Raw genomic sequence first — 27,542 nt, forward strand, 5'->3', positions numbered from 1 at the left:
ACTGGTTAAACACAGACAGAGGTCAGATGGCAAAGGGAGACAGCAAACAACAGACGGGAGGCTTGTACTGAGTCTCATTACAATATGGTCCAGCTCAAAGAAGTAACACGAACAAGTTTGTTAACGTGTTTCTGTGCACTGAATCACTGTATTTTTACAGATAAAAACATTTAGTAAAGCAAACTCATTGTTTCCTGTCAAAACTTTTCAGGTATCCATTGCAGCTGATATATGGCATGTTCATACTATATAATTTATTTATTTCATATTCTTAAAGCGTTCTTAGGGCATCACTATCAAGGTCTCAGCTTCCTTCAGAACCACAGAAGACATACAACTGTTTGTCACAGGCTGAGCAGTACTGCTCATTAAGAGTAAAGTAAATGGTGGCTGTAAGTTTGAAGTATAGCAGTTGTTTTCTAAGGAAATTGCACCTGCAGTCTTTAGGCAGAATGCAGCGCTCTAATGCAAGAGTCACTTAACTTTTTAGAGACCATGTAATGCTAACCACTTTTTTTGTGAGCCAACCAATCACAAAAAGTTTGACAAGGTTTCAGGTTTGACTCACCATGGCAAGGCAGCATTATTGTTTAGTTTTCACAGATTACAACATCTGTGTGGAGTATTTTGAGTTAACAGGGTTGGTTCCTTTATGAATTTAAAGGTGCAATGTGTAAGAATTATGAATACTTTCCACCGGTCGAATTCATACACCACTAAAATATGGTGCAGCATTTCACATATCAGATCATAGCTGCTAACTGCCGTTAGCTAGTTCAGTTGGCTCAGTTGGCCAGAGTGGGCACCAGAAACGGAGCAAGCCGAGCGGGCAATGGAACCGGGACCATACACAGTCTCCGAGACCGACAAAGGCCAGTTTGACAACAGGGATGACATTTACAGTGGCTCCAACCAGGATTGACTATGGGGGCTCCAAAGACACGGCGGACTCATGCGGGGATAGGAGAGGCTTCAAGCAGGAGAGGAGCGAGATGGAGGTCAGGCATCAGAGAGAAAGTGGCAATACGCAGAGCAAGGATATTTTTACACCTCAGCCAGTGAATTAAGGGTTTAGTTCAAGCAAACCAGAGCTGGTGATTGTTGACAGTGGAAAGGGCTATACTAGCCATACTATGGGACTATCTAATCTCTTTAAGTACAAAGTGGTATTAAGAGACAAGACAGGCCTGGGCTAGCTGGTTAGCATGCTAATACATACAATACATAGACGTCTTTGATATGACGTCAGAACTGTTACTACCTGATATTCTGGTTTTTACGTTTTAAACTCCTGAATCACATAAATTCTTACACACTGAAGCAGTAAATTAGTGGAGTTCATCAGTCAGATGACCAGTATAAACCATCTTCTCTGATCATTTGACTAAGAACCTTTCATTGTAATTAACCTTAAACTTCACTTTAATGACCCCACGAGTCGGCTGAATTTGTTTCTGGTACAGCATGGAAAGTAAGCGCTCAGTACACAGAGTCAGCAACACAACATATACAGTATGTGCTGTGTGTCTTCTTCCAAAATGTATTCTCAGTGATAAACAGCATCTGATCCATACTGCAATTTCAAAGCATCACGCACAATCCTACTCAGAACACAAGCGGCATCCTGCAGTATAAGAACTAGTGTCTTCAGTCATATTCAGTGCATCAATATTATGTTGAAATTGTAGCCACAGGGAACAGAATTACTTAAGATTAAAAAAATGCTTTAAAAGACCAAAGACTGTAGTAAATGTCCAGACATTGCCACACTATCCCTGACCCTGAGGATCACTGCATCAATGCAGTCTCAATAAAGATTCACATCTGCCTCTGTTCAAGTGTCTCACTTTACTGGTTCAATCTTCACTTGCTGGCTGAACATGTGATCCTGCTGTTCAGCCTGGTCAAATGGATTATAGAGGACTTTGTGCAGGCAAAACATTTATTTGAGTTTTCTACCTAAATTAGTTTGAACCAGGAAATAAATCTTAATGCCCAGGAAATCCCGGATCTTGCAAGTGCCCAGAGAGTTGATTCATTGTCAGTGAGACTGCTCCCAGCAGAGTTACGAGACAACATTGCAGATTAAAGTCTTGTAGGGCTTGTTTCTAGTGTTGGACGAGCCACAAATCTTGATTCAACTGTCCAGATCCACAGACACTTTTCACAATGAGGAACCTATATTTGAATATTATTTCCTTCCCCACTTTTTGGATTTCTTATAAAAGAGAATTTTGATCTCAATGAGACTTCCTGGTAAAATAAAGGTAAAAAAAATAAAAATCATGAGCAAAGTGCGTGTGAAAGACTTTTAGGCCTGATGATGAATAGACAACCCTCAGTACAATATATCATCTATATTTCCACACTCCATTTTTTCTGATAGAAATGTTTTTTCTGGGTTGCAGAAAAGTGCCAAGTTAAAGGGATGGTGTCGAAAACTAAGATGTAAGCTACTTGGTTCAGCAACTCCAGCAACATCAAGACTATCACTCTAAAGGCCCATTTAAGATATGATTGAATGCCTGACAAAGTGTCTTCGACAAGCGCGGCACTATTTAAAAGTGAAATTATTTTCAGCTTGAGGCAGTCGAGGCAGAGGCAGAATACAGAGTGTGCGCCACAAAAAAAAGAAGACAACTAGGGTAGCAACGATCAGAAAAACATGTATTTTTTGAGAAACACATATTCCAGTTTTCATTAGGGTTCATTTTTTTAAACCAATTAATCATAGGCCAATGTATTTATTTGATGACTGCAAACCAACTCCTGAAACCAAGACCACCATGGCTGATGAAATTAAAATGTTTATGAACACGATCACTGAACAGTTCTTTCTTGCTGTAGAGACACATTTACAAATATAAAACATTGAACAGAACAATGGAGTCTGCCTCTTTAGATTCTCACACAGTTCTCATTTGTTTGGCAGAAATAAAATACCCAACATAAAAATAAGCTGAACTTATTAACTTAACAGGTCTTAAGTATGTCTGACTTTACATTCTGTCCCTCTCTAATCTCGTTATACTTTCAGATGTATGTTTAATGATCAATCTAAATATGTAAGTCGAATCAATGTTTCTGTTTGTAAATGGACGTATGCTTCTCTTGCTTTTTTAAACTCCCTTTACACTGTGCAGCATAACAGCATTCTTGAAGGTTCACGCATGTCACACTGTACAAGATGGTTCTCATAAAATATTTGTCACAATCTGCATCAGACTGAATACCAATTTTCAGGCATGTCAAATGCGATTAATGCGCTACGATATACATTATTCATAAAATATATGTAGTAGATGTGTCATCAACTCACAATATCCATCTGCTCTGCGCTCATGTTTTAAAATTGCTTACATTGTTATATTGGTCCGTCTATTCTGCATCATTTTATGGCATGTTCTGATTTGTTGGTTTGTAGGTATGGTTCATAGCATCAGTTACATTCTGAGTATTTGGTCATACATTTCTGACATTATCACAATTTTGACACAGGCTGTCTTTGGTTTCCAAAATCGGTCAAGAGTGGACGTCAGTGCTGTGTCATGTCGGATTTTCGTTTTGGACTGACAACAAAAGATTCCAGTGTGTTTCAATCATAATTGTCAACTTTAGTCGGGGATTGCCCAAAAATGCACAGTGTAAAGGAGCCTTCATTTATAGAACTCACTCCTTGTTGGTTCAACTAGCCCACTTTAATGAATTCAGTCTCTTACTCTATAAAGAAACTTCATCCACCAAAATCCAATGTCACCTTTAATCCTTGAAATAGGTCAAATAGGATGTTTAACGTAAATGATACATTAGTATGTACTATAATTTCCCATTAATTGATAAAGCGAATAAACAAAAGATTTTTTTCTAAAATCAATAGTGTCACTCCGCATATTTAAAAGACTGGTGTCAACAAGCTTGCTGCATCACAAATTAATTTAAACTGCCATTGTTAAGTGTTGTAAAAAACCTACTGTGTGAATAAATCAGGTTTGTTACATGACTGTAGCCCAACAGAACAGCAGAGCAGCTTTAACCATGTGAGTCAGTGCAGCTGAAGCACAATCCTAAGTTTTTTACTGCGTGTTCCATTTCGTCTCCTCTCGAGCCCTGCGGTGCGTCAGAAACTCTGCTGCTGCTAAGAGGCGGCTGAACAGCACAGTGCCTCTACTCTGTTACCTGCAATGCTCACACACCCTTGGGACGAAGTGCTACGTGATGTGACCCATATTCACTTACAGCAGAGAGAGCGGGAGATTGCAAGGGTGGAGCAGCAGAGCTATAGGTGGAGCATTTACAGCTATATGCATATATGTATGTGCAATATCTATCTACGGTATCAATCTTACGTACGGTATCAAGCCATTCCTCCATCTAGCATCATAGTCTCCTAAAAATTATGCTCATATCCAACTCATTTGCAATATCTTTTGTAGGAAAAATAATGCTGGCTGAAACATGAAATATCTCAACAACTAATGGATGGATTGGCACAAAATTTTGTACAGACACTCATGTTCCCCAGTGGATAAAATCCAGTTACTTTGGTGATGCCCTGACTTTTCCTCTAGGACCATTGTGAGGTTCAAATTAAATGTTGGACGGATTATCATGATTTTGGTTCAGACATTCACGTCCCTCCCAGGATCAACAGTAATAACATTTTTATTTGTCCAATACTTTGGTTTATGACTAAATACCTGTACTGACATTCCCATCAGTCTCAGCATCACTTTGTGGTTAGTGCTACTTGGCGAAGTTAGCGTTTTAGAAGACTAAGCCAACATGGTAAACATGAGAAACATATTCCCTACTAAACATCAGCTTGTTAGCATGGTCATTTTGAGCACGTTAACATACTGACGTTAGCATTTAACTCAATACAGCTCTGTTCAGTGTCATGGAGCCGATAGCATCGCTGTTGACTGTTGATCTTGGTATTGAATTATTGACAACACAAACGAATGTTATGGACTCTGCCCTCCTCAACACGTGTTTTAACCAAGTGTCTGGACATTTCATTTATTTTCACACAACTAAAGCGTGTTGAACATTTTATGGTCATATTTAGGCAACTCAAAGCACTTGGCTCAGGCTTTTTAAATATTTAACCAAAAAACAAGTAATGCTGAAACGATTAGTCGATCAACAGAAAACTGATCGGCAGCAGACAACAATATTAGTTATTCATGAAGCAAATGTTCCAAAATGTGAGGATTTGCTGCTCTTGTTTTAGATCCCTGTAAATAGATTATATTTGGGTTTTGAACTGTTGGTCGAACAAAATAAGCCATTTGAATTGTTCCCACTGAGCTTCATTTAACTTTTTTTGTGGTTCTCAAATATTTCCTTTCATGTCTCCCTTTGGAAGTCAAAACTAACCAATTTAAACATTATCTAGAACATCAACAGGGTGTCATATGTGTTTCTCACAAATTACTGTGACGTTACTACTGTAAAATACTACAAGTTTATCAAACGCAGAGACACAAAAGACACAAGGCTCTCCCTCTCCATTGACAGTGGACTTGAGAGCATAACATGCTCAGTGAGCATCACCATTTTCCTTTCCTTCCCTGTTAAAACTCCACAAACAATTACATTTTATCTAGTTCAATAAATAAATCTTTCCACATTTTCCACTCGATTAATCCATTAAATGAAAAAAAAAATACAGATTAATTGCTTAATCGCTTTCGATTAATCGAAATGTCATGTTTCCCTAATCTTAACCAACTGTTTTGCTACTCTAAACCTACAAACATCAGGAAAACAGAATGAAAATTCCAACTGTCAGTATCAAAGTCCTGCTTTGCGAAGTATAAGGATGTCACACTTCCTGGATCAGGAAAAAAACATTGCCAGTAAATGTTATCCAGGCTGCACTTACATTTCCTCCATAATGTTCTTGGAGAGCAAATTAGTAGTACATATTATGTTGAAGTCAGGGTTGCCATCTATCTATCTATCTATCTGAAGAAACATAAGGCAAAGACAAACGGAAGGAAAGAGTCAAGACAGAAGGGGTGGGAGTAAAAAGGGTGAAGAGGGCGAAGGGGAATAAATCGTCACTGCTGCAGTATTAATTCTTAATTGGAAAGAGATGCTGTTCTTCAGCGTAGCGATTCTGCTTCATTTAGCTTACATGAAGAGACCCAGGGCAGAGGGCTATGTAGCTGTTTCAGAGCACTCAGCAGAAAAATAAGCGGAAAGGAGGAGGAGGAGGAGAAGGAGGAGGAGAAAGCAGCAGCAATACCCTACTTGAAATAATCCAATTCATCATAAAACACATACAAACACCCACACCTCCCTGATATATAGACCCCTTTCCTAATTGGTAAATACACCTCAGATCTCCAGTTGTGATTGGCCAGAAAGCCTTCACTGTTTGCCCCGAAGATGAGTGGACCATCTGGCTTGTTCCTCCCTCCAGAGCAGCCTGATTGCAGAGCCTGGAGGTGGGCCCAGATAACTGTAGTCTCAAGTTAAGTGCCAGCTGTACTTAACAGTAACGGGTTAAAGGTTGGGAATTAACAACTAAGCACAGTATCGATGAAAATAGAGAGAAAACGTCGCCTTCATCAGGAATTCACAGTAAAACCACTCCTTTCTTATTCTGTGCAACGTGGAAGTCCTAGAGACCAATGGACTACTGAGCATGCAGCACTACTAGAAGCTGTTACTGTACTGTGTTTCACCAAATAAAGAAATGTTCTGCTCTTCACTTGAAAGCCTGCCTGGAAAAATCTAGTACTGGAGCACAAGAACAGTAGGGGGGAATGGTGAAAAAAAAGAAGCTCTTTTCAGTTTTACAACAACTGCACAGACTTAATGTTGCCTGTCTAACACAGAGCCGCTGACTGCTTTAACTAATGAAAGTCATGAACAGCCATACCTATGATGCCAATACTTAGAAGTAAAAGTGTCACAATGGAAACATCTCTTTAAAAAATGTGGATGTGAATAAAAAAAAAGAAAACATTTTGATTAATAAGAGTAATTTTACATTAAATAAACAGACATCTGATTTGAGGAAAGAGATCTATAGCTTTCAGTTTTCAGATAATTCAAAAATGAAGGCTATAATAATCATATGGTAATGGAGAGGCTTAATTGTCACAATAATGGACATTTTGCTTGATAAAAAAGGCCAACTTGATAATTAAAAAAACATGAATGAAGTCTTGCGAAATGTCATTGTTCATATATAAATATCCCTGTAAATGATCTGCATAGCTTTCCTTTGCATGCCCAGTCATACTGTGGATTACACCTTACAGAGCACTGAGCTTTAAATACCCAGCATTTACATTGATGCAATCACCAACGCTGTCAAATTATGTAACAGCAGAAAAATAAAACAGGATGCCTGAAGTCTCTTCCTGACACCACAGCTTGAGTGGACAAGCCCAAAGTTGTCTCCTATCAGAGCCCCGCTATGTTTTCAGTCAGGGGAGCCGCTACTTACGTGTACTGCTGGGGGAATGTGAGCCCTGCTGCTCCAGGCCACGATGCGCTGAAAATCAAGATAATCTGGATAGATACCAAGCAGACGATGCTGCAAGACCTTTTGCCTATCGCCATTTTCCATTAACAATTCTCGTCACGGGGTTTCGGTGCGTGAAAGAAGCGCTCCTGACTGTCTCCGGGGGCATAAAGAGAGCTAGTGTGAACGTCCGGCTCGGTTTCCTGACAGGTTCATGTCGGTTTGCGTTGTCAAGTGGACGCGGAGGAGGCTGGCACTGGCCGTGAAGACATCGCGGACGGTGGGAGATGCACTAATGCAGCTGCCAAGACACTGCAGTCTGTCCTCCTGCTCCCACATACACCACCACCACCGACAACACCACACACAGGCCGGCGCGTTCACGGCTGCTCTCTCTCTCTCATCAGCAACAGCAGCTCGAGGAGCCGCGCGCGTTCACGCTCACCAGGCAACAGAGCAGTAGCAGAAGAATCTAGTTTGGCTTTATTTATCTCCGCAGAGCCACGTGGGATTTGTCATCGGCATATATTTAGTTTTTATACAAGACAGACCGCTCATCCTCTGTACTGTAGGCCAACTGGACGCAAGTAGGCTACTAAAGGGTCCCTGAACGCATCACAATTAGGAAACTGTTCAACACTAACACATCCACTTTCTTGTAAATTATTAATGATTTACAGTTATAGTTGTACAATACAGACCATCATCCATCACTGCAAAATATAAATCCTGCATATAGGCACTGTAACTTAGCTATGTAGCGACCCAATTCATGTATTTGCATTCAGTGTGTACCCATTTGCATTATGTGTTCCATTTACAGAAACACTGTAGCCTATGTTGTTGGTCATTGTTAATTTCTATATATAGGATAATCATATAGCCTATACCTATTTCCCCCCTATTTCTATGTACAGCTCTATGCTTATTTGTGCTAATCTTAGTCCAGTCCTGTTTGTTGCTTGTTGTTTTTATGTCTATTTCTGTCTTCCCTTTAAATTGTTCTCCGAACTGTGTGTAAGTGTTTTCAGAGCAACTTAAAACTGGAATCACATTTCTTGAATGTGTAGGCCTACACATACTATAATAGCCAGCCAATAAAGCTGGTTCTACTTATGATGCTGAACTGCAGGCCTCCATCCCCCAAGAGTCACGTGTTCAGAACAAGTCACCTGGTTTTGGTAATGTAAATAATATACCCACTTTACAGATTAAAATTGTTCATAAAACCATCATATGATGCACTTATGAAATACAATTGTTATTGAAAGGACCTATTGAGATCAGAGCCTCTTTTTGAGGTGACTGTTAATGTTTCAGAATCAGAATCAGAATCAGTTTTATTGCCAGGTATGTGTACACATACAAGGAATTTGACTCAGGATTGTACAATCCTCACGATGTGCTCATACAATAATACAATAACACAATAATAAAATCAAACACAGGTTATAGTATAGAGAACACGAATGTACACACGATAAACAAAAACAATTTAGACAGATTGGCAAATAGCGCAGTGAGCAGAGTGCAAAGGATGCAGGAATACATTCTTATTTAAGTAAATTAATTATTTCTTGTTAACATTTTGAGTATCTACCAACCAAATCCAATTATGTTTTTGTTTATTTTTCATTCTGATTACGGCTATACAAAATACTGAGACTACAGTCACATTTCATTAAAATACAATAGGATTAGTAAAGCTATTCAAATCAGTTTGACAGCGGAGTAGCTCTGCTTTAAGAAAATATAACATGCATTTTAGGCTTTTATGATGGTTTTAATATTATGTATTATGTCCTGCAGTATTATGTTTATTACAGTATATGTGGAGGGGAGTGTCAGTGTGTATGTGTTATTGTTGCAGGAAGCGTCAGACAGGAGTCAGACAGGCTGTCTTCATCTCCATTCTGAATGAAATACATTCAGGTTCAAATGAACCAACAGCAGCAGTTTAGTCCTGCAGACTTACAGTGAAGCAATCTGAAGGTACACTGGCATTCTTGATTGCAACAAAATGAGAAAACTATTTAATTACTTACACGGCTGGATCACCAGATGGTCAAACCAAGCCCCAAAACTGACAAAATGCAGCAAAAGCTAATTACCAGTACCAGAAGAAAATATAACTGAAAATATCGATAAATAACACTGACAATTAAATAATTAAAATCAAGTGTAAAAATAACTACAAAGCTTTGTAATTTCCTTTAAGCTCTAATCATTCCGGGTTTTTTTTTCCTTTACCAACAATCCGTTGATAAAATAAATGAAAATGTAATTTATTTAACTCTTCTAATTACCTTTCATTAGCTCATTTTATTTTTCAGCTCTCATCAATAACTATTATCTATGGATATTCTCACATTCCAAGTCTGGATAACCAAATAAGGAAAGTGGGCAACTGCCCTGGAGCGATACGCTTCCAAGGGCCCCAAACGTCTCATGTCCACTAATGTGATTCATTGTAATTTGCGCTGCTGATGTACAATTGCCATAAGATCTCGTGCTGCACACTAATTCTAAGCAGGGTGTGAGTATATAGTGTGTTCACACTGGAAAAGTGTCAAAATAAAGTATACTCTAACCAGGTAGCACAAATGAAACGGAAGAGCCACTTCAACTGAAATAAATTGTAATAAATGAGGGGTAGTGGTGATAGCATATCATGACAATTAGTGATATATACATATAGAAGTAATAATTAGTATGGTTTTGGGTCACTGTTTACTCAGTTTTTCATGGCAAACATTTTGACTTGTCAAAGCTGGAGAAAACAGAGATATAACATAAACAATAATGATGCCTCTTTTCTATTTAAGTGTGCCAGAGTAACACCAGGGTTGTGGATCTGGGACATGCAGTCATTGTCATGCAGTGACATGTCAAAATGTCTGCTTTGCCTTTTGAAGCTGCTATTGTTTGCTATGGGCATTGTGACCTTGGAGGTGACAGGTTCATACACAATGTCAACAGCAAATTTTACCCCCTGGGGCTCCCTAACAGGTTAATTCCACCATGCGCTCCCCAGAGATGAGCACATAAAGCATGATGGAGCGCCACATGTGAAAATGAGTCTATTTAACGTGAAAGGTATGAGTGAATACGTAAGTGCATACAGAGTACATTGCTTATTTTTCAGTCCAGTATGGTTCTGAGAGTGTGTAGATAAATCTGTTATGCTGCATCTGGCATAAATATAGGATATGATGTGCACACAACCACCTTTTTGCATTTTTACATATAAATACATGATAGATTGTATTAAATAATTTAAGGATTTAAAGACTGTATGGAGATGTACTGTAAAATGTAGAAAAATAGTCAAATCAATTTAATTTATAGAGGCCAGTCACAAATTTGCCTCAAAGTGCCAAATGAAACATATTTAGATACATGGCCTAAATAAAAAAACAAAACCAATTGATAAAAATATCAAATCGATGTAAGAGTATATTTCTTTCTTTACTTTATATCACTTCCTTGTGATATCGTTGTTTTTTATTTTTGCCCCCCCTTCCTCTTTTCAAGCATGCATTTCATCAACAAACTTTTCTCGCAGCAGACAATTTGAATTGAGAAACGCAGGTGTAACTAATAACATCAATAACGGCTGCATTCCATTTAGGTGTGACAGAGACTCAGCACTCCTGTTGTGCAGGTTGGCTTTACACCTAAATGGAACAGAGGAATTGTGATTGTCATTCGTCACACCTGTGTCTAAAGGGTCTGTTATCTATTTCCCATTTTGCCTACACATTATTATATTTACATATTTTTACATTTTAGAGCATCATGTCCAGCCTGTGTAATCAAACATCAGTAGTGAATACAGATTACAGAAAATGCAGGAGTGATGAAAGCGGCTGACAACATTCAGTTGCATATTTAATACTTATACCATTATATGAGTGAAATCTTTGGCTTACTACCGTAATATTACTTTAATACATAGTGGCTCTGAGGGTCGTGCACAAACAGAGAATGGAGAAAAGTCTGGCAATGTAAGACCTCAAAATGATGTCACACATACTGAAAGAAAGAAAAAAGAAAATATAGGAAAATGGAGTATAAGATTAAAACAAGAATGAGAAAACAACATGAGAGTTAAATTTATATCACCTGCTTGGAGGTATTAACCTGTTTTCTAAACTGCTTGAAAAACAATGCTGAAAAATAATGTACAGGACAACAAAATGTATTGACCCCATAATAGTGACCGTAGATCTGCAAGCTCTGACAGACATTTAAGTCCCACTTAAGGGAGACTCTTGTGGATATTACAACAGGGTTTGGCTGTAATTACCTCTAGAGGACAGTTGTAGTTGCACGGCAGGAGAGCACAGTGCTGAGAAATGCCACTCAGCTGGAGGATTTACAGCCTGCGTGTTCCTTCATACACTGCAGCATCTGTGAATATAAACAGCTCTCCCTAGAAGCAAGAAAAACCAGAGAACTGAGACTGAACACTGTGCTGCTGAAGATGTAAAATAAAACTGCTCTCAGGGCAGTGAAACGGAAATTGATTTTGTGGAGTAACGGATTAGATTGTCCTTTTTCTCATATATATATATATTATAATATTGATGATGATAGGACCACAGCAGGGTGCATGTAGAGAGACTTCAGGAGTCAGGTTAAATCTCCCGACTGACTGAATCCCCACCTCACCTTGTGTCAGTTATTGAATCTGATCCTCATGAACCCTGAACAAGAGTGAGAGGGAGCAACCGTCGAGGAATTTTCATTCCTTGAGTATTAACCATAGGTATTAACGCATGGAAATGACTATGGCCTCAAAATAGAAGGGCCTGGCTGCAATTTTACAGTGGAATTGCTTGTACTTGTACCAAATTCATGAAAAGCTTTCCTGAAACTGTGAGATGCGGACCTTTTCTGTAATAAACTGTTTAACAGCACCTGTGTTTTTTTTCCACAGCCAGGCATTCAGATGCTCAACAGCTCATGACTGCACCTATTCTGCCGCCTCTGGGAGGAAGGATGTGGGTTCAGCTTTTAGTCGTCTCCCTGACGGCCCCATGTGTTAATACTGCTGTCATGTCCTGGGGAGAGAGAAGGCTAATTATCGACTGCTCAGTCTTCCTGCCAGTCCCCCTTGGAGAGCCCTACACTGTTAATTGGACGACAACTCCAAAGGGAGCTGAACTGTGGATGAGACCGACCTTTACCTCATGTAAACAGCATTACATATCAAAAGAAATTTTTTATTTTTCATTTCCCCAATTGCGCCTCCATTTCACAACAATACTTCATTATATCTGAATCAGTTAAGTAAAATTCTCTGAAATAAATGTAAATAACCTCTTGTTAAGACACACTTTAAGCTAGGTGGGTTAAGTGACATTGACCTTACACTTTGTCTGGTTCAAATAGATTTCAAAGTGCAATTATTTGGGTTTTAACAATATAAAGTTATCATTCTTCTAAATATTAGATATTCGACTATTACAAAAAGAGACTACAGGCATGCGAGCAGATCTGTGAAACTACAATTAGGCACAGAGGTTCTTTATACTAAATACATGCCCATAATGATGTGTTTACATGCTGAGGTTTAGCAGGTATAATGTTCAAAGTCTTATCTGTACAAAATTTAATGACAATCCACACAATAGGTGTTTCAGTCAGGACCAAAGAGGTTGACCCACAAGCTGACATTCCCATCCACAGATCCATGTCAGTGGCGTGGATAATTATTTTATTTATTTTATGTTGTATTCAGCCTCTTTGCTTTCTTTACAGCACTACCTGGCTTGCGCATTGATTACAGCGGAGACAAAATGCATTCATTACATAATGCTTAATGTATGTGGTGTAGCTGGACATCATGACACCCATACATTTTTTTTGGGCTGCACTTTGTGATCACTGAGTTTCAGTAGTTTCAATGATGTTTGGACACTTTTATTGATGTAGTTTTGGTAAATGTGATCGCCTGTCCTTGAAGCAGATGGTTGTCTGGAGGTTAAATGCCTTTGCCGACATCCTCCGCCGTGACAGCACTCTAATCCTGCTGCTCATTCATTGGTTTTAAACTGCACGTCCGTGTGGCATCTGACACAGAGTTCTAATTTGTGTACAAGAAAATGTGACCATGAAAGTAATGAACAAATATATTTATTCAAGTGTCCAGTTTCTTAAATAAAATGATATCTGAGTAATTATAGTTTTAAAATCAAGCTAAATTTGAAAAGTGGCAATGAGTGAGTGACGTCTGATTGTTTATCAAAGTCATCTTCACATTTTAGTAAGTAGATATTTCCATACTAATGGAAAAACAATAGGTGATGTATCTTTAAGACTGCATACACACAGGCACACTCAATCAACACTGCTGACATAGTTAAAAACTGCAGCAGAACTGAGGAATGCAAAGCTTACTGCGCCTTTATCCTGAGAATAATAAAAACAAAACAAAAAGTCCACGGTACCAAAGGCTAAGTGCTCAGTTTTGGCTTACGATATACATGTTATTATTCTTTGGTCATGTCCGCAAATTCTTCAAGTTAAATATTCAGATCATCAGAAAAATGTGTTTTAGAGAGGATTAAGAATGAAGACTTGTCTAAGCCTCATCAGGACCGGCAGGAACACTGGCAATAGCGGAGATGATCCTCTCGAACACGCTGATGCCTTTCAGGAAGACTTGCTCATTCAGATACTCGTTGTGATCGTGCAGCAGGATTGGCGTCCTGTTCATTGGGGAAAAGCCGATAGCAGGGATTCCCACCTAGATGCAACAGACAAACCCGTTACTGGCCAACAATGTCACATATTATGATAAATTCATGAATAAAAAAAGTCAATTGGATGACTTTTCCCCCCCCTCATTTTGCCCCTGCTATCATACCCAATTCTTATACTCACAGCTCGGATAAAACGGCTATCTGTGGCAGCTGGAAATATCTCCTTTTCCAGAGTCACATTCCTACAGTGGAGATATTGACATGAGGCTTAGTTTTCAAGATAAAAGGATAGATTTATAATACCTTTGTGTTTGGTCATCTACAGTACAGTGGATAAAGTGCTACAGTCGGTGTTCAGTACAGTGTTCCTATATATATATATAAAATATGTAGTAAATAAATTAAGCAGCACTTCCTCACATGCTGAGGTAAGTAACTATAGGACAGGACAGACAATGCAGCTCTTTCTAAACACGAGAAGAGGACTGTAGGAGCTGTGTGAATGTTTTCAGCTAAGGTGTGAAATCTCAAACGAATGCATTAAAAGGGTTGTGTGAGCAAAAATAGAAGACACAAAAATCCTTATTTCATGATCCACTAAAACAGTAGATACAGATTTTATTCTTGAGTATTGGATCGCCCGTCTGTTCTGGAAACAGTTTCTGTTGTTCAGACAGTAACTGTATTCAGCCAAGCTTAACAGTAAATGCATACACACACTGACTGAGGATATTTAAACCTAAACTCATTACGAATGTGTTGAGTTAGATACAATGGTAGGTGTAGATGTAGATGGAGCCATAAATGTGGGTTAAAAATAGGTTAAAGCTTTTTTTGCTTTTATTTAGTGGCTAGTATCAACAGAGAATGATATTTGTTATTTCTTGACACAGCTTCTGACACCTGACTGCCTTGGATTCGCCTCTGCATCTGCACTCTTACATGCAAAAGAAAATGTTTAACACACACACACACACACACACACTGCAGTGTGGACAGTGTACTCACATTGCCTTGCAGGCTGCACTGAAGGCGCTCCACCAAGGATCATTCTCCTCCGTCGAAGTCATATTCTGGTTCATATGTTTCTGCAAGAGATGGCAGCTAATTTAACCTATCAGACAACACCAACAAACAAACCAACGGCACTTTTATAACGGAGAACTGTAGTAGTGAGAGTGTACGCACACTGACCTGAGCAAATTCATAAGTGACATCTTCTCCTGCTTCTTTACACCACGTTTTGATCTGTCTTTCAAACTCCTGGCAAGATAATAATCATTTAGAGGTTTAGTGCTGAGCTGGAGGTAGTTTTTCACACCGACACATCGGCACTTAGATCAGATGTCTGCATGACTATATGAGAACATCACGCAGACAAACACAGACGCGCACACTCACACACCTGTAGATTCACTGTTGGTGGTATTCTTAGGTCAAAGCTGACGTCCATTTCAGGTGGGATGACATTGTAGGACACGCCTCCTTTGACCATGGTCATATTGACAGTGGTGACATCACCGAGCGTGAAACACTCACTGATATTTAGCCTGAAATAGACACATGCAGTAGTACTGCAATTACACTGTAATGAAAAGTAAAGTAGTGGTTGAATTGTATTTTTTGCATGGCCAACACAAACTTTGACTTTTAATCAGACAAATCTACATTAAATGTGTTATTCATGGTACAAAAGAGCTAATTAGCAGCTCACTGTTTCCGCTCATTCATGCATGTCCCTGGGACACAAACACAACACATAATGGCTGATGAGCCATCTAGCATTTCTTTTAAATAGCCAGGAACCAAATTCATGAAATTTCTTAGCACGTTCATGATTACCTAATCATTTCTTGGTAAGAATTATGTTATTTGGTACTAATTACAGGGAATATAGAGGCATTGTTTTTAAAATGGTATTTTAGTTTTGTTAAGTTCATTACTTCCTAGAAAGTTTCCATGAAAAAAAACCCTATGTAAACTATAATGGAATTAATGACCCATAAAATAAAGCATTAACGTGCATTATTACAAGATAAGACTTTAGTCATGGTGCTAGAAAAGACTAACTAGCTTCAATTGCCAAGATTTGTCTTTAAAAAAAAGGGTTTAGTTTTTTTCATTTGTGGAACATTTGCAAACATTCCCACATATGTTTAACACAACCTGCACAATAACGTCACTATCTCTGTGTGAGTGTCAGTGTTTTTAGTGTCATTATTCTGCTAAATAGGCTTTAGCACAGGTGGCAGATTATTGCTTCGACAATTAATCAGGGCTGCTTACATCCTTCAGCTTTGAACATGAATGCAGTGTTTTCACTGTACACATGGTTCATTAAAGCATCTCGGCAGCATTCCTCTTGGAGGAACCAGCCATAAACAGACTCACAAGACATTCAGGGCAACTCTTGCACAGTTGGAATATTAAAAACAGTCAAAATGTTAATTTTACAGCTGCTGTGAGACGCTTTCAGCATTTTATTTGTACCTACTACATGAAAAGCAGCACAGAGGGGAGCTTTTGTACTGTTACTTCCTGTAGGGACTCGGGCCTTAAAGCTCACATTTGGAGAATAACTGCACTAAAATGTATCACCCCAAACTTACTCCAAAGTTTGTATGAGAACATCTGTCTTGCCATATGCCTTTTGTAATGATCAAGATGTCAATCTCACCTATGTTTCTCCTTCTCTCTGAAGTCCAGGAAGGAGTTTATGACTTGGCGCTGAGAAGGAAAAGACAGTATTATCACAGACACTGTCTTTCAGTCAGTCTTCATGATTCAACAGTAACTGGCTAGGCGAAATTGACACTTACCAGCTTCTCAGCAGCTGTGTTCTCCACAAACCTAGACCCATGACCTGGACTGCCTGGGCAGTGGACTGTGATCCCTGGAAAGAAGAAGTCATTGTGCTTGATTCAAAAAGCCTGGAATCTTGTGAAATGGCGGAAGTCTTTTACTGTATGTATTTCATACTCACACCAGGGGTTCCTCTCTCCATAAAACACAGTGAAGGCTTCGCCGGGGTTGGCCAGACCTATAGAGCACATGCAGACAAATAAAACCCTTTTAACATTAGTCTAGTGCATTAAAGCAACTACGAAAAGAACAAACTGTGGGACAAAGGACAGAAGATGTACAGATTAACAGCTACACCACCTGAGGGAGTATGAACCTTCATAACCAGGGACAGAATTTCAGCAAACATTTGCCTTCGGCTTTAAAAATCAATAAAGGTCATTTGGTGCAGTGGGTAATACTCTCCCTGACTCTGTGCACTTCAGTTAACATCAAATACTGGCTTTATATCAAACACCACTATGCAGACAGGTTAACTTTGTCTCAGTGACATGTAAGCAAAAGTTTAACCATCCAGTCACCTCACAGTAAAGTATTTAACTGGTCATTCTGTAATTTATTAGGACAAACATCACAAGTGACCCCAAACTATAAAAAAAGGTTATTATTTAGGGAACTGCTATGTTCTGAGACCTTTGTTGCATCTCTCTCTCCGACATTTCCTGTCCTCTCTCCTTTGTCCGTAATAAACTACTTTTTAAAGAAAAAGATTATAAAAGCAAATGCAACAAATTATGGTTGTAAAGTCATACCAACTTGCCCTAGTTTAGTCTGTATTAATAATCCAGAAGAAAGTGATTATGCCCGATTAAAATATGAGAGTAAGATGGACCATTACACCAAATACTAATTTCACCAGTGACTTCCTGGTAATGTAGCATGAAGCAAACATGTTGTTGCTATATAAATCTGCAGTTTAACACGCTGTACCTTGCACAACGATCTAGAGTGATAATTATACTACTGGCAGGAATGTTTTGACAAGACAATTTTAAGAGACTGTCGACTAAACAGAAAACGTGATCATAGTATAACAATAATTCACCCCAGTTTGTTCTTTTTAAGTAACTGATTGGCCGTCAGTGTTCAGGTTCATTCTCGTTAACTTTTAGAGATGTTGCAAACAGTTATTTATTTACCTTCATCAAGTGCAAAGCCAATGTTTAATTTTTGGAACTCGGGATGCTTGACAAATGTTTCCATTCCCTTGTGACCTCCAACTTCTTCATCTAAAGTGAGAGAAAAATATATTTTACATGTAATTGTTAATCTCATATTTTGCTCATAGCTGGCAAGCATATAGTTTAACTTCTGCTAAATAAGTGCTTAGTTTTGAAGAACAAATCAGATTCTAATTAAATGGTGTTTTCAATCATTGTGGCTGATCAGACACACTTTCTCCCCTCTCCCCCCTGTTGGACTGATCACATGGAAGACCTGGTTAGAGCTGGGACAAAATTTACTCCCCGCACCTTCCCTCTCTCCACTCCCATTTTCTCTACCATAAACCCCCCTCACTGTCCACCTCCACCACCGGTTCTATGTCCTTCAGGTTTGACACGTGTCACAAATACCGCGCCCAACCCGTCCTCCCACTCCGCAATGGCGCCACCTGCGTTCAGCTTTTCGACACTCTCTTTTTTGAGTTCTAACCAGCGTGGCATTTCTCCATGGAGATCTTCTCTTACCAGAGACCACCTTCACCTTGGCTGGTGCAATGGCATCAATAACATTTGTAATTTTAGAACTGAAATTATCTACAAGCTCACTGACTGAGACCCGTGAGAAGGCGGGTGTTGAGGAGAAAGCCTCAATAAATTTTTCACTAGTGTTTTCAGTGATTTTGATTCAGCCGTTTTGTGATCACCTCCGTTTTAGCATTTGTGTGCACGCAGATAGCACTCTCAAAGAAAACACAGGAATGATCAGAGAGAGCAAAATCAGTCAGGAAATGTCCAGACACTTGGAGATGACCAAGTCCAAAGTGTGCCCATTATTGTGCGTGGGCTTCGTCACATGTTGAGTCAGTCCATAATTATCAAGAACACAACACAGTTCTTTAGTCTCTCTTGCCTAGGGGTGGTCAACATGGATGTTAAAATCACCAACAATAACCACACAGTCAAAGTCAATACAGATTATAGACAGCAGTTCACCAAAGTCATCAAAAAGGTTTGCACAGTATTTAGGGAGCCTGTAGATATTCAGAAAAATAGCTCGAGAAGAGGAATTCAGCTGAAGAGCCACATATTCAAAAGAAGCAAAAATTCCCATAAGACTTCTTTTTGCATTGGAGGGAGTCATTAAACAAAATGACAACTCCACCTCCTCTCTTATGCACTCTAGCTTCACTAATAAAACTGAAGATGGGAGGGGTAGACTCGATAAGGACAGCTGCACTGTTATCTTGGTCCAACCAAGTTTCAGTTAAAAACATGAAATTAAGATTGTGAGTTATTATAAAATCATTGATTAAAAATGTTTTCCTGCCAAAGACCTAACGTTTAACAAAGCTAATTTTAGTGTGTTAAAAACATTATCTGGCCCACTTTTTTCGACAGGCTGCGGCTGACAAGGAACTAATACTAAATTTGCAGGATATGTTGAGTGCTTCCTGTTTCTTAACACATTCACCATGCTTTTTCTGTTACCTATCAAGACAGGGATAGAGAAGACTACCAGCACACCGGGCCCCGGCTTGTCCTGGGAAGAGTCATGAGTGCTATTTTCCTTGTAGCCTGGACCCAGCACATATCAGACAGAGCTTACTGGGCTTTTTCGCCATTGCGGAGCGGGAAGGCGGGTTGTGCGCTGTATTTGTGACACATGTGTCAAACCTGGAGGACTTAGAACCAGTGGTGGAGGTGGACGGTGAGGGGGGGTTTAGGGTAGAGAAAATGGGAGTAGAGCGAGGGAAGGGGCGGGGAGTAAATTTGGTCCCAGCTCTAACCAGGTCTTCCATGTGATCAGTGAAGTCCAACAGGGGGGAGAGGGGAGAAAGTGTGTCTGAAGGTGGGGATTGGGGGGTAGAGATGTTGAATCCTCACTGTTGGTTTTCAGTGAGAGAGGTGGAGACTCTTCCTCTTGGCTCAGATGTCTCCCGTGATCAGAGCTCTCTTCCAGTGGGGGTTGGGGTAGCTCTCCTTCAAGGTTTCTGGTGTGTTATGTTATGTCTTCTTCTTGTTTTGATTCCTCTTGTCTCTGAACAGATGAGTGATGCAGGAAGTAAAAAAGGTTGAAGCTGAACAATTTTACTCCTGACTTGTTAAGGCGAAGTCCATCTGCCTTAAAAAGATGTCTGCGGTCCCACAGAAAGTAAAAGTTTTCGATGAAATGCATTGAATGGACAGTACAGGCCGTTGAGAGCTGCGTGTTCAATGCCATCAATCTGCTGAATCTCTCGGCTCCTCTTCGGATTGGCGGTATAGGGCCACTGATAAAAACCTCAGCATTCAAAGAGCTGACTGTGCTCAACAGATTATTAAAATCCTCTTTCAACACTTCAGACTGTTGCTTCACAACATCATTGGCCCCGATGCGCAGTATGATGTTTTTCACAGTAGGATGTTCAGCCACGATATGCAGGATTCTTTCTGCCAGGTCAGACACCGTATCCTTCGGAAGACAGAGTATTTTGGTGTTCTTACTGCACATGCTTCTTACATCGTTTACAGCAGCGTCACCCACAATCAGAGTTTGAGGCCCAGTCGTTGGCTTTCCCTGCAGCCTTTTACTTTCTGATTTACTCTCAGTCCTTACCCTTCTGTGTGAGGATGGGATGTTATCCAGGTCATCAGATGGAGATCCAGGGTCCTGCAATAGTGGTGAAAATCTGTTCTGCTGTTGCACAATCGGTTGTTGGGGAGGTTTGTTGCTAACTCTCCCTTTTGCAGCTGTCCACGGCTGTGTCCTACCAAGAACAGGGGTTGAAGAGGCGCTCTGCCTGGATGATAATGCAGGCCAGCCAGTCGCATCACAAATCTCAGGGCGCTGGGTTCTGCCTGTTACTTGTCCTCCCATTTCCCCAGGAAATGATTTACTCTTAGGTTTTGCACCAAGAGCGTTCCAGGGAGGACTCCCACTTTCAGATTTATTACCCAGTACACAGGCCTTCTGCTTCTTGGTAGTCTTATTGGTGCTAATTAGCCGTGTGTTAGCATGATCTTGTCCACTGTTTTGGGTCAAGTGGTGTCATTCCCACATAGTCCATTCACTTCCACATTCACTTCTAACAGTAAACAGTTTTATAAACTTACAAGGTGTTTGTTAATCAATCATTCAACTTAAATCTCATCACTGCTAACTCTTAATCATGCTTTCTCATTCAACTTAAACCTCCTCATTAATTAATATTTTTTTATGTTCTCCTTCAGCCTCATTTTTGATGCGGGAAGAGGGAAATGGAGTCAGAGGAGAGCGAGGAGAGCGCAGCAGGAAAGAAGACACAAGACGATTTGTGAATAGGAAAAGGAAGAAGGATAGTGTTTCAAGTGATGCCAGCCAGGCAAGAAGATCTGAGATGTATCGAAGTGGGTATGATAGTAGTGACAAGAACGGATGGGTTCTTAAGGACTCACGCAAGGTTGGAAAGTTTGTTGGAGAAAAACTCGGAGATGTTCGATGTTCTGTTGTCAGGAGTATGGACATGTGGCAGCAGTATGTAGAGGAGTTGGAAGAAAAAAGCATCAGCTAAATGAATAAATGTAAATGTAATGTGGGAAGAACAACTGTGAAAGTGAGGAGTGTGAAGAGGAGCAGGAACAAACAAAGTGCATTCACTGTGCGGGAAATCACCATTGTGGGGTCAGCACAATGTCTGCAAAAAAAATAAAACAAATAAAAGTGAATAAAATCAGAACAGAAGAGTGTCTGTCATACGCTGAAGCTACCAAGAGACTGGAAAGGAAGGCTGAACCAGCAGCAGGGCAAAAGGAACAGGAGCCAAAAAGGAATGGAGATGAGCAGAATATGATAAGCATGGACAAGAAGCTATTTCACAACAACTGAATCTGAGTCATAGAACGGACAATGCATTGGAGTACTTTGGGCGGGCACTGTAAATTTATTGCACTGGGAAAACTAAATCATCCAGTAGGTGGCGGTAATGCAACATTTTGGATGCCGACCTCCATAAATCCACAAAAGAAGAAGAAGGGCCCAATTTAAGTGCAACACACAACAAAAAACGATGCTGATCTGCTGTTTGCTATCGTCAAAAATATATTATATAGGACGATATCGTACCGAATACATTGACAATATCGTACCAAAAAATTCCAACATTTAGCCGTATTTAGCGCTTGGCGGGTGTTAATTTCCACTCCTGCCTGTGAGGGTGGACCAAAGACTGTAGACCAAGGGTGTGCAGATACTTCAAACAAAGACAAAAGGATATCTTACCAGGAACAAACATTAAGTGCACAGTGCGCATCAGTTTCCGTCCCTCTGCCTTCAGTCTTCTGACTGCCTGGATGTACCTACAAAGAACAGAAGAGGACACGACAGAGTTAGGACAGAAATAAGAAATGGAGTCTGAACTGACAGTATGCAGGTTGTGTGAGCGCGTGTTAAAACAGGTGTTTCACACAACATAATTGAAAGTAAAGATTACAACAATACTGGAGCAGAAATCCTGTCTAATATGTTATCAAGGCAGTTTATACCCACTGTATAGTTACACATTTCATGTCCTGTGATCCCCGGGCATAAATGTTGCCCTCTGCATCTTTGAAAGCACTGAAAGCATCGTATTTCCAATGTTCCTGGAGAAGAGATTGATATCAAATCTATTTTTTATCTCTATTACAGATATGAACTGGATTTTAACGCTGTAAACAGAGACAGATGCCGTACCTGGTAAACGGGTACAACATCTGTGTGGGAATTCAATAAGATGGACTTCAAGGTCGGGTCGGTCCCTGCCCATGTCATGATCGACACAACTCTGCCTGGACAAACCTAAAGGCAGTGAGCGAATGACAGATAAGGCCCAGTGCCTCATTTCAAGGGAAGTATTTATTTCTGTACTCTATTTACAGCATGTACATAAATGTTTTCTACATGAATTAAATTATTAACGCACACCTCAATCTTTTTCATGGGTAGCCCAAGCTCGTCCGCAATTCTGTCCAGGAACCGAAGAGCAGCATCTGTACGTGAACAAACAGATAGCAGAACAGTCTGTTTATAGACTAACAATTTTGTGTAAAACACTAGGCAATAATTCCTGCTGCTGCTGGTCTTATGTGACCAACAGTACTGCCACAATGTCACAGAAAACCAAGAACAAAAAGCAGGCTTTCTCTTATCGCCTATCCAGCTCTCACTACTAGGGGATCCCACAAGCTCTAAGGCCAACTGGGAGATACACAGTCCCTCCAAGGTCTGCTGTTAGTACTGCCGCCAGACAAAAGAGGCTTCAGCTTTCTTTTCAGTATATGAGCTTCATACATTACTGGAAGAACTTAATGTCTAACAGACCCAGATAAGAAGTGGACTTTGATAAATCACAGCACATAAGATGATACAGATGATACAGGCATTTCACACTGGAGTTTTTTTATAAGTTAAATTACACCAACATAAAAAAATACTGTGTTGTTGGAACTGGAAAGGGACATGGCATGCATGTTGGGCAAATGGCCTCATCAAGTTTCATATTCCAGCAACTGTTTTGACTCTGACCCCAAAAAACTGAGCTCGACCCACAAAGATTAATGCCAAACATCCACCTGTGACATTTCTAAAGGGCATGGATTAATCTCAGTGTACTGTAATGAAGATGGCTCACCGTAGTCAGGGTCAGGGTGGACAGTTTTGAGACGGAGGTACTCTCTGAACAGACTCACAGAGGGGTCTTCTCCCTCAGGCCAGCTCTTTCCGCCTCCAACACCTGGACCATCTTTGTCAGGCAGCATGCTGTATATTTATTTACTCCTCTGAGGACAAGCATAGAGAATAACATTATAAACAACATAACGACACATCACAATCAAGCAAAATAACCAACATGCCAGGATCCTGTGACAAATGCCCAACGAAGGTTCACAATAAGGGAACCACGTAACGTTACTTAAACAATCGCTAGCTCCAGTTATAGCTCGTTTGGTGCCAGGCCAGCAGCCTGAACATCAACGTTAGCTGTAGTTAAAGTTACCTGCTGAAAGCTCTGCTGCTGAAGGACCAGTCTGATGCTTAAGCAAGCTAGACTTGAAGTTACTTATTAATGTCTCCTCGGTTAGCTAGTGGTGTAACGCGAGTCGCTGAATGGGACACTGTGTTTGTCAAGTCAAACACTATCTGAATTTTGTTGCGCCTCAATTAACGTTATTATGGTATGGATGGTCGAAGGTCCTGAAAGATACATACGCGGTTTCTTTCATGTTCTTCCTTGATTCATGAACATAAATAAACACTACTATAATAACAGTATTATTATTAATTTGGAGAAACACTGCTGGGAAATGCTGTCCCACACCAATACCAACACAGATACATTTCTCTGAACTTTGACCTTTCACAAAACTAATTCCACAATAGGTTAGTTCACCATTGTAATGGCAACTGCTTCACTGCTTTACCTACCTGAAGAAATCCCACTTCAAAATCTGACTATAACCATACATACCGTATACACGTACAATATCAAGTCCTTTCACTGTACAGTTTAGGAGACAATTATTAGGAAACTCACCTCTTGGCACAATTTGTAGGAATGTTCTTTTTTTGGTAGAAAAAAGAATAAATGTTCTTTTTAAACAAAAAAGAACATTTGTATTTAAGTGTAGGTAATGGTGCGAGTTATTGAATCTCACATAATAGTTTAATTAAATGTTCTGAGGGAGGAGATAACACTCAGAACTCTGCCCTTTGCAACCCATTTCTGTCTGGCCTTATCATAGTTCAAATGAATGCCCCTGAATGTAGGCTATAAAGATAATCAATAAATGTTTTGCAGTGAAAGGGTAATAACTTTTCAATTATTCAAAATGTTGAAATAACATGTTTGCTAACGATAATGGCTAATTTAATGAGCTGATGTATTAAGATATATTTATTAAAATTTTCTCTCTGTTTAATCTGATCCTCTCCAAGTTGGTGCAGTGAAATGATTCCAAATCTGTGCCAGTGATAGTAGAAGACATGAGGAAGCAGATGCCAAGACAGCGGAGAACTAACCTATTGAGTAATTACTTTGGTTAACGGTCAAAGTTACAATATAAATGTAAGTGTGTTTGTGTACATTTTGGTGTTGAAGGGGATTTTAAGGTGGGATTTCTCCAAGTTGGTGCAGTGAAACAATACCAAATTTGTACCAGTTATAACAGAATTATATCATATATATTGACAATGTTGAACTATACTTTTTAAGTAGTTAGTTTAGTGAAAGGTCAAAGTTTGGTGTTGGAGGGCATTTCCAAGCAGGATTTCTCCAAATTGATGCAGTAATACTACTAATAATAATAATAATAAATATTGTTATTATATTCATTATATTCGTGTTGTTTATAAAACAACTAAGATCACGAAAGAAAACGCGTATGTGTCTTTCAGAACCTTTGCCTTGCTCAAGGACCATAATAACACGAAAATAGGCGCAAACGAAATTCAGACATCGGCTGGTTTCACCACCGTTTCGCAACCGGTGTTTCCTGCTTGCGAGAATTGCAGGCCCCTCGTGATAACGGTCATTTTTGCTGAGAAAAGAGGTGGATGCAAATCTCGGCTGGTAGCCTACAAAATCTGATCTGCCGAATTATGCCTCCACCTCTTTAGGTCCTTTTCAGACACTTTGCTGTGCTCATTGATCAAACGGCATTATCACCACATATATTTACTAAATGTCAAGGAATGGTACTTCTGCTAAGTGTATTGAAATATTAAAGACTGTAAACGTTCATAAAATATATACTTCTAATCATTTAACACCATTGATGGACCCCACAAAGAATATCATAGCGTTTAGAAGCAGTATTTGGAGGTGCATGCAATTCTCGGCAGGCAGCAAAACTCGGCATAACACCGGCACAGATATTCGCAGCTCACGTTACAGCAGCATTTAACTGCAGGATAAGCTATATGTCTGTGTCTTGACCTATGGTGTTGACCTATAGTTAAAGGTCGGGTATGCGCTTCTGGATAAATCCAGTACCATGAAAACCACCACGATACAGAGGGAACAACAACAACAACAACACATCAAGTAAAGTCAGTGGTGACAGCGATTTACTCCCAACTCTGCTGCTACGACCACAACAGCATCATATCTTGGCAAACTACAAAGTACAAACTAGATGTCGTCGGGCAGGTAATTAAGTATTAAACTAAAAAATAAAACTGTTAATACATTTTCTTTGCCCTCATCGGTTTGTGTCCTGTTTTGTGTGTGTTACGCGACATTGCAAATGAGGGCAACCAACCTCTGTGGTTCTTTCAATAAAAGTTTGAATGAATTAATATAACGTTACCTGTTTTTTATAGTCTATGGTTAGCTGACAAACAAATCACGGCTGGATGATTAAATGTTGAGTCGGAGCTGTTTGTTCCCCCTTCACAGAGACAGAGCTGTGTACAAACGCCGGGTTGTGTTTTCTGCGCAGAGAGGACAGCGAGGAAATGCTCGCTGAATTTCACAAAAAGACTTGTAACCCACTTTTAAATAGACTAGCTAAGAGTGGAGGTAGTAAGCAAGGATTACAGGACAGCGAAACAACGATACATGTATTTAATTATTGTTTTTTTAGCTAGATATCCCCCTCTATACTCACCGTGCGCAGTCAACTCAGCGCGTCATGTACGCAGCTTCCCTGGTTCAGCTGGTAGGGCTGTTCCTGCCTTTCAACATAAAAGACCTGCCACAGGAATGAAATTCTACCTTTTAACTGAACGTTTATTTCTAACTGTTTTGAGACATTAACATAAAAATATGTTATTTCAAAACAGATATGCACGAGTTCGGGCCTTGACCAAGAAAACGGTCACAACTATATTGACTATATTTGTAAAAACTATATGTAATACACACGTTTTAACTGCTGTTACAAAAAAAGTAATGAGGTGAAACTTAATTCTTACAACAGTCGACATCAGTAGTTTTTTGCGCTTAATTTATACTATTTCATTATGTAACAGTATACAGTACCAAGGGTGAAGAAAGTATTCACATCCTTAAAAGTAGCAATACTAGATTAAAATACAGGCATGCAAAGGAAAGTTAACAATACACTTTGGGCAAGCAAGAACCAGATTAGTTCTTTAGTGGTATGTACAAGGTCATAACCCTGTTAACATTATCCAGTTTGACTCGGAAAATTTGAATTGTAATATAATTCAAATGTGTTCATATAGCCTAACAATATCATTATCCATTAAAAATGGCTTTTGATGCTATTGTATAATGCTGCAATATCCATCTCAAACTGCAAAACAACTTATATCAGGCACAGATTGAAGGTTAATTTGTCTCTGTATATAATAAGGTCAGCTGG

The 27,542-nt window shown here is 39.6% G+C and overlaps 2 protein-coding genes across 5 annotated transcripts in view; both read right to left on the reverse strand.

Moving 5' to 3' along the window:
• LOC119886678 (voltage-dependent calcium channel subunit alpha-2/delta-2-like) overlaps window positions 1-8,197 on the reverse strand; it is a 48,403-nt gene extending 40,206 nt beyond the window's left edge. Inside the window, exon 1 of one of the 2 annotated variants that reach the window (XM_038697580.1) lies at window positions 7,466-8,197. In XM_038697580.1, coding sequence (XP_038553508.1) covers window positions 7,466-7,581 — 116 coding nt within the window. In that variant the 5' untranslated portion in view covers window positions 7,582-8,197. The remainder of the gene's footprint in view (window positions 1-7,465) is intronic. The other variant, XM_038697579.1, reaches the window with a different exon arrangement.
• Window positions 8,198-13,608: 5,411 nt separating this feature from the next.
• Window positions 13,609-26,909, reverse strand: LOC119885960 (aminoacylase-1-like). Of its 3 annotated transcripts, none has more exons than XM_038696347.1 (15): window positions 24,212-24,358; window positions 23,846-23,993; window positions 23,140-23,204; window positions 22,909-23,013; window positions 22,723-22,817; window positions 22,456-22,532; window positions 18,195-18,284; window positions 17,177-17,233; window positions 17,013-17,086; window positions 16,871-16,920; window positions 15,599-15,743; window positions 15,388-15,456; window positions 15,202-15,281; window positions 14,375-14,435; window positions 13,609-14,237 (listed from the first exon to the last, which is right to left on the reverse strand). In XM_038696347.1, the coding sequence occupies exons 2-15, from the start codon at window positions 23,970-23,972 to the stop codon at window positions 14,073-14,075; spliced, it is 1,260 nt and encodes a 419-aa protein (XP_038552275.1). In that variant the 5' UTR covers window positions 23,973-23,993; window positions 24,212-24,358; the 3' UTR covers window positions 13,609-14,072. The 3 variants fall into 3 exon arrangements, with proteins under 3 accessions (XP_038552275.1, XP_038552273.1, XP_038552274.1); XM_038696345.1 differs by lacking the exon at window positions 24,212-24,358 and adding an exon at window positions 26,823-26,909 and having other exon boundaries at window positions 14,073-14,237; XM_038696346.1 differs by lacking the exon at window positions 24,212-24,358 and adding an exon at window positions 26,523-26,639 and having other exon boundaries at window positions 14,073-14,237.
• Between the last annotated feature and the right edge of the window lie 633 nt (window positions 26,910-27,542).

This window comes from Micropterus salmoides, unplaced genomic scaffold, assembly GCF_014851395.1.
Source record: "Micropterus salmoides isolate LMB-PRFRI ecotype aquatic unplaced genomic scaffold, ASM1485139v1 Ms_hic_scaffold_4, whole genome shotgun sequence".
NCBI classification, from domain to species: Eukaryota; Metazoa; Chordata; class Actinopteri; order Centrarchiformes; family Centrarchidae; genus Micropterus; species Micropterus salmoides.